General features: G+C 44.1%; 1 protein-coding gene across 3 annotated transcripts in view; it reads right to left on the minus strand.

Moving 5' to 3' along the window:
• Positions 1–6,242: 6,242 nt before the first annotated feature.
• Positions 6,243–17,028, minus strand: part of WWC3 (WWC family member 3) — a 102,022-nt gene continuing 91,236 nt past the window's right edge. For all 3 annotated transcript variants that reach the window (XM_036271622.1, XM_036271624.1, XM_036271623.1), the window contains 5 exons: positions 13,323–13,487; positions 11,224–11,316; positions 9,112–9,339; positions 8,666–8,793; positions 6,243–6,430 (listed from right to left, as the gene is read on the minus strand). In XM_036271622.1, the coding sequence (XP_036127515.1) occupies positions 6,364–6,430; positions 8,666–8,793; positions 9,112–9,339; positions 11,224–11,316; positions 13,323–13,487 (681 nt within the window). In that variant the 3' untranslated portion in view covers positions 6,243–6,363. The remainder of the gene's footprint in view (positions 6,431–8,665; positions 8,794–9,111; positions 9,340–11,223; positions 11,317–13,322; positions 13,488–17,028) is intronic.

The following is a 17,028-nucleotide window of genomic DNA, read 5'->3' on the forward strand; positions in this document are numbered from 1 at the left end:
CGGGGACAAATTGCAACCGAGGTACATGCCCTCAGCGGGAACCGAACCCGGGTCTCTCTGTACCGCAGGCCGACGCTCTAACCATTGAGCAAAACTGGCCAGGGCGCTGAATTCTTTTTAATAGCAGAAAGCTAGAAACACCAGGAGATGGTGGAAGAAACCAAAGTGCCAAATGCGAAGTGCAAAGGGGAAGAGAAATGTACATCGCTTGCACACACCACTCTGAGGAGGGGGACGCGGGTGAATGGAATTTGCGTGCGGGATGGATGTGAATTGAGGGGAGCCAGAGGGAAGATGGTAGCAAGTTGAAGGATGACCCTCCCAAAGTATGTCCACCTGGAATGCGTGAACGTGACCTTATTTGGAAAAGAGTCTTGTTGACGTGATTAAAGATCTTGAGATGAGATCATCTTGGATTAATTGGTGGACCCTAAATCCAATGACGTGTTCTCATAACGCACAGAAGAGGAAAAGTGAAAAACACAGAGAAGGGGGCAGTGTGAAGATGCTTCAGAGGTCAGAGTAATGGCTCTACAAGCCAGGGACCTCTAAAGGCTGGTGGGGGTGCAGCCCCAGGGGTGGGAAGTGGCAAGAAGGAGTCTCCCCTAGAGGCTTTGGGGGAGCGCGGCCCTGCCATCACCCTGGTTTTAGACTTCTGGCCTCTGGGACTGTTGAGAATAAATTTTTGATTTTTGTTTTAAGCCACCAACTTTGTGGGACACTGTTAGAGCAGCCAATACATATTTTGGTGGTCTCTTGGGATGTATCTTTAAGTGACAAAGGCCAGGTAGAGAAAAGTATGTTTGGTGTGCTACGATTTATCGGAGAGAGGGAAGCAAATACAAATATAGATATGCACATATATTCACTTGTATATGTGTGTCCATTTCTGTGTGTGCACGTGCGCGTATATATATATGTATATATATGTGTGTGTATATATGTGTGTGTATTTATATATATGTATATTTGTATATCTACTTATATTAAAAATAATGCAAGGAAAAACAATATTTCTTAAATGGTTACCTGTAAGGAGAGGGAGGGTTAGGGCAGCAGGACCAGAATAAACACTAGACTCCTTCGACATATCTCATTTTGCAAGTTTGTCTTTGGAGCCATGTCCATATTTTACATAATTATAAAATAAAACTCAGAATCAAAAATAAAATGAAATACATGTCTGACAGCTTAACCACACAGAAAAGAAAATTCTGAGTTACTTTCAAACACAGTAATTTGATGACATATTCCTAGTGAGATATGCCTTAAGGTCTAAAATAACTGCAAGAAAAATGTCCGTTTCCAGTAACTATATATTGGTGGCCATATTGGTAGTGTTTTTCTGACATGATTTTGTATCTGTGTGATACGGAATAAAGCACAGGAGTAATTATGTGAGATTCTCTTTCTATCATCCCTTTTTGATCCTACCTTTAAAAAAGGAAATATTGTCTAGCATCTGAAAAGGCCTAGAAACAATGAACAACCCAGTGGCAATGAGTACCCCCATAACCAAGAAACCAGGTGTCCCTGGACATGATCATTTCCAGGTCAGAAATACCTAGTCAGACAGAAAGCAAGAAGCTCACCTGAGACTCTTAGGTATATAACAAAAGGGCCCAGGAGCCAACCAGGAGAGGTTCCCCAGCCAAAGATGGAAGAATTTGAGCACCACTAAGGATAACAACTCCAATGGATTAAAGCACACCAAATGTATTTTGATCTCTGTGTTAATGATACATACTAAAAATAAAAACCCCCAAAATCAAAAAAGAAAGTGGTCACCACTGTACAATGTAGGGAAACAATCCATTGTTTTTGAAACTGGTCAATAAAGATAAGAATTGAGCATTTGCCCTGGCTGGTTTGGCTAAGCAGTTAAAGCGTTGACCCGCGGACCAAGGAGCCTCAAGTTCGACTCCAGTCAGGGGCATGTGCCTTTGTTGCGGTTCGGTCCCTGGCCCTGGTAGGGGTCGTGCTGGAAGTGACCAATCGATGTCTCTCTCTCACATTGATGTTTCTCTTTCTCTCCCTCCCTCCCACTCTATCTGAAGATAAATGGAAAAATATCCTTGGGTGAGGATTAAAAGAAAAAAAAAAAAAGAATCGAGCATTTACCTTGCTTTTCCCATACAAACTATCACTGGGTAAACAAATAGATGAAGTTTCTCTTTACAAGGGTATTTCATAGTAATCATGTTTAAAATTTGATAGAATAGAATGATCATTTTGCAACCCTTAGTGAATTAATGGATCTGGGCATTGATGGGCATTGCAAACATTACAAAAGGATATTATAAGCTGCCTGATAGATGAACATATGAATGGCTTGCCACCCACTCCCCACCCTCAGAAAAAGGAAAAACATGAAGTGGAATCTAATCAAGCTTTTCGATTCACGTCCAGAATACGGGTGACTAAGAGGACACCCACCCTTGTTTCTTTGACAAATGATGGGGGGGGGGGGGGGTTATCCTGTAGATTAAACATAGTCACAACTACAGTGAGACACCACTTCACACCTACATGGATGGCTAAGATCAAAATGACATAGCAAGTGTTGGAGAGAATGTGGAGAAATTGGAACCCTCATACACTGCTGACGGGAATGTAAAATGGTGCAGATGCTTTGGAATAGAGTCTGGCAGTTCCTCAAACAGTTCAACATAGAGTTACCACATGACCCAGCAATTCCACTTTTAGTTTGAGACACAAGAGAAATGAAAACATCTGTCCAAAACTTGAACACAAACGATCATGGCAACATTATTCATAATAGCTAAAAATATCCATCTGGTAGATGGATAAACAAAATGTGGCCCATCCACACAATGCAGTATTACTCAGCACTAAAGAGGAATGAAGTTCTGACACACACTCAATGTGGGTGAACCCGGAAGACATGATGCTGAGTGAAAGAAGCCAGACACACATATTGTATGATTCCAATGATATGAAATGTCCAGAGCACACAAATCTAGACAGAAAGCAGATAGTAGCTGCCAGGGGCCAGGGGGAGGGGAGACTTGGGGGGTGACTGTTAATGGGTATAGGGTTTCTTTTGGGGATGATGAAAAAGTCCTAAAATTGATTGTAGTGGTATTTGCACAGCTCTGAATATACTAAAAACTGCTGAATTATGCCTTAAAAGGAGGAAATGTATGGTAGGTGAATTCTATCTCAAGAAAGCTGTTATCAAAAACCAAACAAACAAACAAACAAAAAAACAGATTGATGGTTGCCAGACGTGGGGGGTAGGGGCATGGGGGAAACGGGTGAAGCGTTCAAAAAATATATGAAAACAAAAAAAAAAAATCCCAATAAACGGATCATACTTGGATTCTGTTCAGTTTCAAAAAGAATGACCACTCTGGCCAGTGTGGCTCAGTTGCTGGAGCACTGTCCCATGCACCAAAGGGTTGCTGGCTTGATTCCCATTCAGGGCCCAGGCCCAGGTTGCAGGCTCAATCCCCGGTAGGGAGTGTGCAGGAGGCAGCCCATCAGTTTCTCTCACATCAGTGTTTCTCTCCCCCTCTCTATTCTTCTCTCTCTAAAAATCAATTTTTAAAAATCTTTAAAAAGAATGACCTATGAGACAACTGGGAAGGTGATCCCTGGATAATGACATTAAGGACTTAGTAAATGTTAACACATGAGGACGGGAGGCAGGTGGATGTGGAGACGAGACATGATCAGCCTTGACTGATCCATGTTGAACCGGGGGACGGCTGCTTATGTGTTCATTTGACTGTTTTTATACTTCCATTTTTATGTTGAAAATGATGATATACACTTTCATATATCTAAGTCCCTGCAATTAAATTTTTATTTGAAAAATCACACATTTCCATTTGGTTCTTAAGGCAGATTAGTTTAATTTTATAGAAGAAATACTTTCAAGCAATACAAATGACACAATCAGAACAGAGATGACCACTGATTGGAACTTATTCCCACAATAGAAGGTTACTGATTTCAGCGGTGACAATTCAATAATCAGATGAAGTGAAGATCAAATTCCCTTTTCCCCGTGTGTGGATTAGAACTGCTGATGAGCATGGCACAGTGTTCTTTATCACAAGGCATGGTATAGAAAATTTTTTTAAAAAAGATGAAAATACCCCTTAAGACGATAGGACTTCACTTTCTGACGCGTGGATTTGGGGGGGGGGGGGGGTGGCAGTCTTAACGAAGTCAGAAGCTGCAAAATCAAGTGATGAACGAGAAGTCTTTTAGGTACTTGAGTCCTCCCGTGTGACTGCCCTGGCTGTCGGCTGTCACTGGCTATGTGCCCTTTCAGGCCAGGACAGTGGAGGCTGGGGGAGGACCGCCACAAGCACTCCTCAGACAGATATCAAAGCAGGCTTGCATTTGCTTCTGGGATTTTTGTGAAACCCTGGGGTGGGGAGGCATTCCAATGTAAATCTGTATACGCTGGGCATTGAGAGTTATTGGAAACCCTTGCTTGAGAGCTTTACGCATGGGCACAGCTGCCACTGAGGTTGGCAGAAAAGGGGCCTCAACCCACTGGCCCACTCAGAGCCAGTTTCTTGTAGCAGCTGCTGAAAAGAAGTGGCCAGGCCATGTGGCCAGGGGACTCTACCACGTGAGGGAGTCATGCACCCGAGGCGTCAGTTTGCCCACAACACCCCCAGAGTCCAGCGGCAGACAGTCTTTGGTTCAAGTTTCAACAGCGGGGGCATGGAGAGGGCCGCCGTTGTCCTCAGTGCTCCGCAATGCTGTCTGCCGGGCTGCGATGCTTTGCGTGTCTCCATCTCTGTTGTGGGTATGTACACAGAGAGATTAGCCCAAAAAAACAAAACAAAACAAAACAAAACAAAAAACCAGCGAGAGCCAAGGCACAAATACATAGCAAGAGATGACAACTGTGAAAAGCATAAAGTTTTCAGTCTTACCACCACTGACAAATTCCATTGCCCGTGACAGGTCGCGTGTCAATGAAATGCTTTTACAAAATTCACTTTTCATAAATGCAAAGAGGAAGGTAGCTTATACAAGGGGGTGATTACAGACTAATGATTTAGAAGAGAAACATTGATTAATGGGGGCATTTCCAAAGGAGGGGCAGAAAAATCTAGGAAGAGGGGTTCTGTTTTCTATTTCATGTGACTACCTCATTTACTTCTCTGAGGTCTCAAAAAGGAGAGTGCATTCCATATATAATAAATATGCATCAGGCAAAATATTTATATCATTTGGCATTTTAAAAGAATAATGGTATTTTTTGTTACATAAAAAAAAAAATTTCTCATGAACTACTTCTAAGATTTCTTAAGAAATATTGGGTAGATTCCAGTATTGGGGGGAAGGATTCTGATTGAAATCAAATAACTCATGTCCTCTCCTGTAAATGACTCGCTGGGTAACTGCAGTCACGCGCATGCGCTTCCTTCCCCAGAAAAGCGCCTTCAGAGATTATGCCTATGGTGAGAACTGCTGCCTGACTGATGACAGTGCGAGTTCTTGGGTCCTTTTCACTTTCCTTCATGGCAGAGCAGTAGAACAGAGCCCCGGCACCACCTTCCTGGGTGGTCGCCGGAAGGGTGGGCTGGCCCGGGTCTGGTGCAGGGCAGTGTAAACAGCCGCCGCGGACACGCAAGCCCCAGCCAGGGCGCCGGGGGCTCGGTGGCCCGCTTCAGATTTGGGGGGAGCACAGAACCGTGCGTGCTGACACACCACAGAAAGGAGGCGCTCTCAGTGAGCAGTCCCCGTGGGAGACCGAGTTCTGTGATGCACAGGGGTCAGCTACGACCGAGCCCCCAGTGGGATCTGAACAGAACACAAAGAGTGTGACAGTGGACAATATACATGATAAAGGCACACATGACAAACTGGTACAAGTGACGAATTTAGCACAAAGTGTTTGCATTTCCGTGTCAGAAACAAAACCGGGCCCAAAGTTCCATTCTACTGCAGGACAAATACTGAAGAACAAAATTTCAGTCTTAAAATACACCTTCAAGTCAGTATTTTCCTTCAAGGAAAAAAAAAGTACTATAAATAAATTACAATACAGTGAATTTGCCTGAACTCACTTCGTTTCTGTCTTCCAGCCTTTAAGTCAAATAAAACAGCGTAAAAACTGTACACTCTTAACATGATAGTTGATCTTTTATAAAATAACTTGTCTTCAGAGATGTCAATTTCACAACAAGGAAAAACCAAGCCCTGTTGCCGTCACTATTATAAAATATATATGTATAGATATATGTGTTTTTTTTTACAAAATGTGTATATTAATAGCTTTGCACAAATATTTTAAAGACGAATTTAGCTAGTCTAAGAACTTCATGAAAATAAAACAGGAAGATAAATACTTCATGTGTACAAAGCACTACATCAAACATCATCGGCGGGCAGAGGAGGTATGTTAATCCTTGGTCTTGTGAAAAATGCTATCTTCTCCCTGGGATTGGAGAGAATGACAGGTTAGAAGCCGATATAAACCCAGTGAAAGCTGCCTGGAGGCTCTCAATATCAATGAAAGCTTTGCTTACTCATAGAACAAATTGAATTTAAATGCCAACAACAAATATATTTGTATATAGACTCTCGAAATTTGAACAGAAGTTACGAAACCAAAGGTTTGTCTCTAGTGCCTAGAACAGTGCCTGGTATACAGTAGATGCTCAGTAAATATTTGCTTTATTAATAAATGAATAAATAAGAACTACACATACAAATGAAGGTGTTCCAAATCATAACTGAAGGAAAATAGTTATACTGATTTATGTTCTTTTATGATTATGATGGCAATGTGAAAATTCAAGGTATAAAAAAAAATTTAAGGGTAAAATTCAGGCACACATTATTCAGCCATAAAAAGGAATGAAATTCTGCCCCGCCGGTACAGCTCAGTTGGTTGACCATCCTCCCATACACCAGGAGGTCACCAATTCAATTCCCAATCAAGGCACATGCTGGGTTACGGGCTCGGGGCATGTGGGAGACAGTCGGCCAATGTTTCTCTCTCACATCTCTGTTTCTATCTCTCTCCCCCTCTCCCTTCCTCTTTCGAAAATCAATAAAAACATTTTTTTTAAAAATGAAGTTCTGTATATGCACGTATGCATGAACAGTGGACATGGACAACAAACTGGGGACAGGGCAGGGAGGGAGGGGAGGGGGAATCAGTGGGGAAAAAGAATCATCTGTAACAAAAATTAATTAATAAAAAATAAATTAATTAAAAAAAGAAATTGAAATGTGTTTTGACCTAGCTTCTGGTGGAAAAGAGTAAAAAATAAAATAAAATAAAAAATTAAGTTCTGACATATGCTACAATGTAGATGAACCTCAAAAACATTATCTTAAGGCCCTGGCCAGTTTGGCTCAGGAGTTAGAGCATCAGCCCACGGACCAGAGAGTCCTGGGCTTGGTTCCCACTAAGGGCACGTACTTTGGTTGCAGTTTTTCCCATTCTCGGTTGGGGTTGTGTGGGTGGCAGCCATTCTCCCTCTCTCCCTCCCTGTCTCCCTCCCACTCTATCTGAAGATAAATGCAAAAGTGTCCTCGAGTGAGGATTAAAACAAAAATTATCCTAAGAAGCCAAGCAGAAAAAAGTACATACTGTATGACTCCATTTATACAAAGTGTCCAGAATTGGCAAAGCCATAGAGACAGAAACGATTAATAGTTGCCAGAGGCTGGGAGAGGGGGAACGGTGAGTGACTGCTAAGTGGTACAAGGGCTTCCTTTTGGGGTGATGGATGGAACTGTTTTGAAACTAGACAGAGATAGTGGTTGCGACACACTGAGACTGTAGTAAATGGAATTGTTCACTTTAAATGGTTAATTTTATGCTATGTGAATAGATTAGGAAAATAATCTATGGTATTCAAATTCCAGGCCGTGGTCACTCAGGTGTGGGAAGTCTAAGGTTGCTCATGTTTGATTCTTGCCATGTAGAATCTGTGACAATTCCCTGAACTTTTTCTCACCTACGATATGCACACGCCCCTGTATGTACATTATGCTTCAATCAGAAGTTAATGAAAAAGGCCAAGGTGATACATAGATGTACACGCATGTAAATCACTGTGTTTATAATAGCAAACATTTGGAAAGAAGCAGTTTATCAAATAGAGTATTCAGGTAAATTATATCTATTAGATGAGCCGTTACAGCCGACAAAGGGAACAGACTATGTCAAAACAAGGGGATCTTTTAATTTAAACAAAGCTAAATGCAAAACTGAATCCACATTATTATTACCAGTAGCATGAAAAAAGTGTCAACAAAGACAAGATCAGCCCTGGCCAGTTTGGCGCAGCAGTTAGAACGTCAGCCTGAGAACCAAAGAGCTGTGGGTTTGATTCCAGTCAAGGGCACATACCTTGGTTGCGGTTTGATCCCCAGCCCTGGTCAGGGTTGTGCGGGAGGTAACCAATCAATGTGTCTCTCTCATATCTCTCTCTCTCTCCCCCTCCCTCCCTCCCTCCCTCCCTCCCACTCTATCTGAAGATAAATGGAAAAATATCCTCGGATGAGGATTAAAAATAAAAAGATTAGAAGAAAACATCAGAATGCTAATAGCATGGGGATTCCTGTTTTGAGGGTTTCTTTCAAGACTTACATAAGTTTTTATGCTAACAAAGGTGTGATGGTAAAGAGCAGGAAAGTGAGGCCCTATTTCGCCTACCTGAAGGTCTGCACTTGGATGGGCTCTTTGTGGTTCTGCCCACGCAGCTGGCAGACCCCTTTGGAGGCCTTCTTCAGCATCTTCTCAGCTGCCTGTTCTTGGTGGAAGTCAAGTTTGGTCTGTCTTGTCTGGAACAGCAACATGGGATGAACAAGTTTGGAGGAAGAGTTTGGAGGAAGAATGAATGAAGACACTCCCAGCTCTGGGGACACACAGGGGAAAAAGATCTGCCCCACCCACTCCCTCTAGGGAATCTTCACAGCAGCTACTCAGGGTCACACCTCATAGACTTGGGATCCAAGACACCCCACAAAGTGGAGGGAGAAACCTAGCTCCTTAGGATGAGAGCTTGGATCGCTGAAATTAGAGTCTTAGCATCTGATATGCTTACTTCTGAACCCACACGCAGTGGAGCAAAGGGCAGTGACTGTGACCAGGCCTCTTACCTGCCTCTCTGCTTCCTTCAGCAGACTCCGGAATCGCTCGTCTCGCAGCACCCAGTGAGGGAGGTCGGTCTGGCCTCGGAGCTGGGCGTCCTCCAAGCGCTGCCTCAGCTCACGAAGGGTGCAGATCTCCTCGTTCAGCTGCCTTTGCCGAGTTCTAGAAGCCTGGAGGTCCAGCTCCAGGTCCAGGGAGGTGCGGGCCATGAGCTCGGCCAGGGATGACCTACAGGACTGCAGGAGACCACTACCATGAGCACACACATGAACCAGGCTTGCGGGCACCAAGTAGCCAGCAAGCTCGGGTCTTCTAGAAGGTTCTTCCCCAATTAAAGAACACAGGTGAAGCAGAGTTACTGAAGAGGTATTTCTCTTCACATGGTCCAATGTTAAAAAAAATAATAAAAAGATCTGGGCGAGATTAATTGAAATCTCTAGTTCAATATCAAGTCCGAGACAGCAAATTGTTTTCTTTAGCAATGACCTATGTATTTGCAAAGGTGTAGATAAACAGACCCTGTCTTATGAAGCTGGTGGGATCAAAAATGGGCATAATTGTTCTAAAATGCTATTTCACAATATAGATCAAAAGCCAAAATATGTGTATTTTCTTCAGTTCTTAAATTTCATTTTCACTTGCATTTGAAAGGCACAATTGATGACATGAAAAAGTGATCCAATTAAGGTTCACGAGACGAGAAAACCTAAATATATAACAAGAGGAAATTTATCAAATTAATTACAAGGCCAGCATAAAATGCAGCCACTGGAAAAAGTTGACACACTATTGACATGGAAAAATCTTAATAATCTACTGTATATCTTAATAATCTACTGCATATCTTAATAATCTACTGCATATCTTAATAATCTACTGCATAAGGGGGAAAACGATGTCATAAACCATATGAAGCCACCGCTTTCCTCTCCATGTAAGCCTCCAGGAAGCCAATCTGCTGTGTTTAAGAAAAGTCCGTGACTCAGTTGGTTGAGCGTTACCCCGTGCACCGAGAGGTTGTCGGTTCGAGTCCCAGTGGGCACATGCCCAGGCCGTGGGCTCAATCCCCAGTAGGGGTCGTGCAGGAGGCAGCTGATCCATTTTCTCTCATCGATGTTTCTACCTCCCTCTCCCTCTCCCTTCCTCTCTCTCTCTCTAAAATCAATGAAAACATATTAAAAAAAAAAAATAGAAAAGTCCAAAGACACGAATTTTGCATGTGGAGTGAGAACGGTTCTTGTCATTTGATGGGAAGCAACCCAGGAAATGGCAGCAAAATCAAATCCATGAGCATGTGAACATTGTTCGGCACACTGTATAACTGCATGCTTTCTACAAACACTAACACCATTTTGGACATACGCAGAATTTTAATGCAAATATGATGTGACTTGATAAACAAATGCATTTCAAACACTGCTGAATTCATAGCAGGAAAAAAAAAACAGTTGTCAACTAGAAGTGACTTGGCCCCCCAGGGGACACTGGCAGTGTTTAGAAACATTTTTGGTTGTCAGTAGTGTTGCTGTTGAGAAAGACTTTTGTAGCTGAATTTGTGTATTTTCTTACCATTCTCAGCCAGTGGTTACTTGAAATACAACTGCCACATGGAAACTGGGGCTTTTTAAAAATATGTATCTTTAGAAGAATCCTTGCCCAGAAAAGACGGAACCACTAGATTACAAACTAAAAGCAGCAAAACTTTGTCAAGTAGCATGACACGGAGAAACGTTTGGTGGGTAAAGGAAACTAAAACTATAGAACAGTCCGATGAGGGAAGAAGCTCTATGTTGAAAAACAAATTTCCTAAACTATATATACTCCCCTGTGGAAAAAGAAAAAATCAACTCTATGTGGAACAGTTGTTTATGAATTTATCATATTTTAAAATGTCAAGAACGTGAATTATCTTACAACTTAGATCATGATATTATCTTAGGACATTAAAAAATATAGGTAACATTTTGACACCATTACTATACTTTTAAAATGTGTAAGTAAACAGGAAATAAATACATTACCTTTTAACTAATATTGCCCAAAAGATGACCTTTTTTAAGTTTTGTAACAACAACTGCTAAGGTAAGTGTAGATTCCACATTAGCTTATGTGGCACACACCTGCTTATAGCGAAGGGTTCGTCTTTCCAAAGTGTTTCGGACAAAGGGGGACTTCCGGGGCAGTGTTGAACTGTCGCTGTCACTACGATAAAGCTGCAGCAAGAAGAATGAGGTTCAGAAACACTCTCTTGGCAATTCAACATTCCTTGTCTCTGTACTCTGAATTGGATTATTTTCTTTCTCCTCACAGGCACTCAAATGTATTTACGAATTCTAGTGCTTTTACAGAGACTCCTGGTTTCAGTAAAAACAAAACCTACCCAAGACTTTTAAGTAAAACAAAAGGAAAAAAACAACAACAAATAAGCAAACTAACCCCCCTCCCAACCCAGCCCTCCTTCATGTCCATCAACTGAACCATAGGAGCTGTCCAGGAGAATCAAGTCAACAAAATTTCTGTCCCATCACCAGCAACTGTGACTTGATATGACGTGTGACACTCAGGAAAGCCAGCACTGTCCTCAGAGGTTCTCAGCTTTCATCATTGTCATTTGCTGTATTTCTGGTTTGGGCAAGATCTGGGGGAAAAAACAGCTTTCCAAAAAGGGACTCATTCCTGGAGCTGGACAAACCAGCTTCACTAACGCCCGCTCTGCGAGTCAAGGGAAAAGGTCTGCCTTTCGAAAGGAAAATAAACAATGCCTTCTTTATAGGAGCCAAGACATTATGTATTTCATTTGGTGGCGAGTTCTCGACCAGGATCAATGTGTATCTGTGTCAAAGCCAAAGTCCTTGCCTTCATGGCCTTATTTTCCACGCCAATTAACGTGAAATACTCAGCGCCGTGGCGGGGCAGCTGACATGCCTGGATCGTTAGGCGTGTATAAGAACAAAGGGGCCTCTGACAGCACCGTCAGTAAACGCATGCTTTTAGGCAGCATGCAGGACACAGGCAGGAGCTGGACGCCTTCCCCTGGGGAAGTAAAGGGTTTCCTCCTGCACCACCTCCCCTTCTCAATGGGAGGGCTTGAATCTGCTCCCCAGTGTTCGGCAAGAGTCTAGAATAAGGATGGGACGTGAGGGTGGCCTTTGATCTAGCACCGACTGCCTGGTTAAGCATTTGGCCCCTCAGGGTTGAATCCTGATGGGGCAAGAGTGCTGGGCCTGACCTTGTGCTACCCAGGGCAGCTGTGACCCCGACACCTCACTTCTGTGCAAAGGAGAGCAGCAAGTCTCGCAAACATGGCAGAAGGGCAGCTTGGACCACCTAGGCGCCAGCCCCTGCTGCTCATTCTGTGTGGTAAATGATTAACCTTCCCCCAAGCAAGGTCCTTGCCCAGCTCCTGGAAGGTGAGCTGTAAGGCCCTGGAATGTCCTGCGTAAGTGTCTTTGGGAACCTGGGGCCGAGCCTCGTAGTCTTTCTGACAATGTGATTTATGGTGGGTGCCCCTAGTCATCAGCTTGACCTCTGGAGGGGCTGGAGACCACAGTTAGCCATACAATCAACTATGCCAACGTGACCAATGGCTTTTTAAGTTCTGTAAGTCCTAGCACATTACTGAACCTCAGGGTGGGCTTGGGGACCCCTGAACCACGCTCCCCAGGTTTCCTGCACGGGTATGAGGGCCTGTTTATGTAGTGTGATCTAACTCTGGCTTTGCCCTAATGGAGCCACAGTGGGTTGGGGCTCCCTCTACATCTATTCAGGGTTCTCGACCCTGTGTGCATGCTAGAATCATCTGGAAACATCCCAGAGGTGTGATGCTCAGGCCCACTGTGACCAATGACAAGCCTTGGGGGTGGAACCCAGCGCTTACAAAGGCCCCCAATGTGACTGGACTGCAAGGAGCCCCCAGGTCTGCAAACCACCCAGCACCTCCTGCCATCACCAGTGGGATGTGAACTGACACGTAGAGTCGCAACCCATGGTGCGTACACAACGCTGAAAGTCCAGCTAATGCATGTTAGAATCCGGGGAAATCCAGTTAGATGTACATGGGCGAGGCAGGGGAGATGAAACCAGCGTGGATTCATAGCCACACAAGCACGCAGTTCATTTACTGGGATTAGTCGTAAGTACACGTAGGTAAAAATGAGTCAAATGTAAAACACAACAGGGGGGGGGCTTTTTTTTTAGTGGCAAAGGAATTCCAACTTACTCTACAAACATACTGGTTCCGTGCCCCAGGCGAGAAAGTCTGGGAACGGACAATTGTGCTGCTGCGGACGAAAGGTGACCCTCGGGCCCTGTGGATTGGCCGCTCCTTCGGCAGAATCGCTACTTCTTCCGGGAAGAGGTCTTCTGTGTTGGTTTCCTTATCAACCTAGACAGTAATTCATTTATTAGCACGACTTTTTCTCAAACACAGCAATACACTGCAAACACAACCATACCCTTGCCTTTTCCGCTCGGAGTTCTAACTGGCATTTCACACTTAACACGTCCAAAACTGAATTTCTGATATCGCCCAACTCCTCCTCCTCTGACAAGGATCTCTACTTGTCATTTTGCATGCAAAAAAAGTCTCCATATCATCCTGAACTCTGTTCTCTTTCACACACCCTGTATCTGATCCAAGATCAAATCCTGTTGGTTCTATATGCAAGACCACGTATGTTTTGACCACCAGTCACCAACCCTCAATCTGGGTCACCATGGTCTTGTGCCCATTAGTACAGTAGTTTTTTCACCCATCTCTCCAATTCATGCCCACCTCCCTTCAATCTCCTCTCAACACAGCACCCAGGGAAATCCTGCAAAAAAACTGAAATCAGACATAGCCATTCCTCTCCTAAGAGTCTACCCAAAAGACCTGAACATAAGAGTTCGCCACTGGGAAAGGAAAGGGTGTGTAAGCTGCCCCAACCTGATCAGTAACCAAGGGAACACAGCAAATTCCTGAGCAAGGTCTTCCGTGGAGCTAGTCACGTACACTCTCTAACAGTCCCAATTACAAAGATAAATGATTATAGAAGGCAGAGCTGTTCTTTCTACATCCTGATAAAGGTTTCAAAATAATTGCTTCCAGACCCATTCCCATGACTCCCTGACTCGTTACTTGATGACCCTACCTTATCTGTGCATTCCCTCCCCCGGTGGAGTGCTGCTTCCTTGAATGTATGGAACTCACTGAAACTGCTAACACAGCTGCCTTGCTCGGGTCCTCCTGCCTATACAAGCCCCCCTCCCACGCTGTTTTAAGACTTCTTGGAACTCTGCTCCTGGGCATATCCTTAGTTGGGTCCATATAAAAGAGTATTTTCTTAAATCTACAAAGGTTCAAGCCTTCTTTTCATGGACAAAACAAATACTTGTGCACAAATATTCGAATATTCAGAGCAACATTATTCAAATAGCCAAAAGGGGGAAACAGCCCAGGAAATGTGGCGCCTATGCAAGGGGATACTCCAAATACTCCCCAGCACCAAAAAGGGCTGAAGTCTTGAGAGATGCCACAACATGGATGAACCTTAAAAGCATTAGGCTGAGTAAGAGAAGCCCGTCACAAAAGGGCACATATTGCACGAATCCATTCACACGAAACGTCCAGAACTGGCATATCCACAGAGACAGGAAACAGATGGGTGGTTGTCAGGGGCCGGGGTAGACAGAGTGGGGAGTGACTGTTCATGGGGGTGGGGTGACAGAAGTGTTTGGGAAACAGACAAAAGCCGTGGTTGTACAATACGGTGAATATACTCAATGCCAGGGAACTGGTTCACTTTGAAATGGTTCATTTCATCTTATGTGAATTTCATGTCAACAAATTACTTTAGGAAAAAAATGAACAAAAAAACCTTAAGTCACATCATGTCATCCCTGGGCTCAAACCCTCCACCAGTTTCCCCACTGTCGCAGAAAAAAAAAAAGTGCATGATCTTCCCCTTCACTTCCTCTGTCCTCAGCTCCAAAGTCTCCCGCTCCTGCACCCCCAGACCTGCACCTGTGCTCCTGTCCCTGAGCACCCTTCCCCACCCTGCAAGGCTCCCGGGCCTCCTTCCTTAAGGCCTCTGCTCAAAAATCACCTTCTCCATGAGGCTTCCTTGACCTTCCTTTCTTTTTTGTAAAAAAAAAAACAAAAAACAAAAAATTTATCATCTTAACCATTTTTCAGTGTACAGTTCAGCAACGTGAAATATATTCACACTGCTGTGAAACTATTTAGATCTCTCAAACTTTTTCATCTTCCCAAGTGGAAACTCTGTCCCCACTGAACACTACTAACTCCCCATTTTCCTTCCCCCAGCCCCTGGCACCCACCATCTGCTTCCTATTTCTATGAATTTATTCTAGGGCACCTCAAATGAGTACAATCATACAGTATTCATTCTTTTCTGACTGGCTTCTTTCACTGAGCACAGTATCTTCAAAGTTCATCCATTTGTAGCATGTGACATGATTTCCTTTTTAAGGCTAAAACGTTATTGTACATATATATCACATTTTCTTTATCCATTCATCCATCAATGGACACTTGGGTTGGTTCCACCTCTTGGCTACTGTAAACAATGCTGCTGTGAACATGGGTGCGCAAATATCTCTTGGACAACTGATTAGAATTTTTCTGGAGATATATCCAATAGTGCGATTGCTGGGTCATATGGTAGTTCTGTTTAATTTTTTGAGGAACGTCCATACTGTTTTCCATAGTGGCTGCACCATTTTACAATCCTGCTCTCTCTAAAAGGTAAATGCAAATTTATATTTCTTAGTGTAAATCCTTTCTAAGACGGAAAATCTTTCTGAAATGCAAACCCCATTCTCTACCGTCTCACCCTCCACTAGCACCTTGGACTCTCAAACGCTGCTGTAGTCACTGATTTACGTGTCTGCTGCCTGCCTCCCCCGAGGGCAGGACTCGCAGGCTTTCTTCACTGTTGCCTCTGCAATGCCTAGCAGCTACCCACATGTGCATGGAAAGAGAATGCAAACGTGGTGAGGAACTAACTACCAGGGAGTCTACGTGAAGGCTATATGGGTCTTCATTGTATTAGTCTAGCGACGTTTCCAAAGATTTGAAGTATTTTCCAATTAAAGGATGAAGTGAGACACACCTACTAGCTTCCCCCAGCCACTCCCCATGATCTGGGCCAATACTTTCGAAGGGGATCGGAAGTCGGGCGGCGGCAATGCCTGTCGCCTAGCCTCACAGCTCTCCGAAGGCGCTGAACACGCTGAGGCCCAGGAAGCTGCCGAGGGGGCGGATTTCACTTCTCTCAGCATTTGTGTTGGGGGTGAGGTCCGGGGGCATGGTGATAAGCTGCTTGGATGAGCTGAACAGTTTGGGAACAAAGTTTCTTTTTTTTTTTTTTATCCTCACCCGAGGATATTTTTCTATTTTTTGTACAGATAGAGCGGGAGGGAGAGAGAGGAAGGGAGAGAGAGACAGAAACATCGATGTGAAGGGACACATCGAGTGGCTGCCACCTGCATGACCAACCAGGGCCGGGGACAAACTGCGACCGAGGTACATGCCCTTAGCGGGAACTGAACCCGGGTCTCTCCGGATCACAGGCCGACGCTCTAACCGCTGAGCCAAACCGGCCAGGGCTGGGAACAAAGTTTCAATAGAGCCTCACTATGGTAGCATCCAACTGCACTGGTTCCCTTCAGACATTTGTCACTGCATGCCTGAAAGATGGCCTCTCTGAAGACATGCTGATGGACACAACTAAGATCAGGTGAACAGAAGGGGCCAAAAAGGACACTTCACTGTTCTTACCATCCTGGAGCAAGAAAAGCAAGGGTCCAAAACCGTGGGACCCCCGGAACAGCCTATGCTGTGGGTGGCCCTGGAGATGGGACTAGGTCATCACCAGATGACATGTCAAGGCGTAAAAGTCAACACTTTGTAGCTGTAGTTG

This window comes from Molossus molossus, unplaced genomic scaffold (assembly GCF_014108415.1).
Source record: "Molossus molossus isolate mMolMol1 unplaced genomic scaffold, mMolMol1.p scaffold_m16_p_2, whole genome shotgun sequence".
Classification (NCBI taxonomy): Eukaryota; Metazoa; Chordata; class Mammalia; order Chiroptera; family Molossidae; genus Molossus; species Molossus molossus.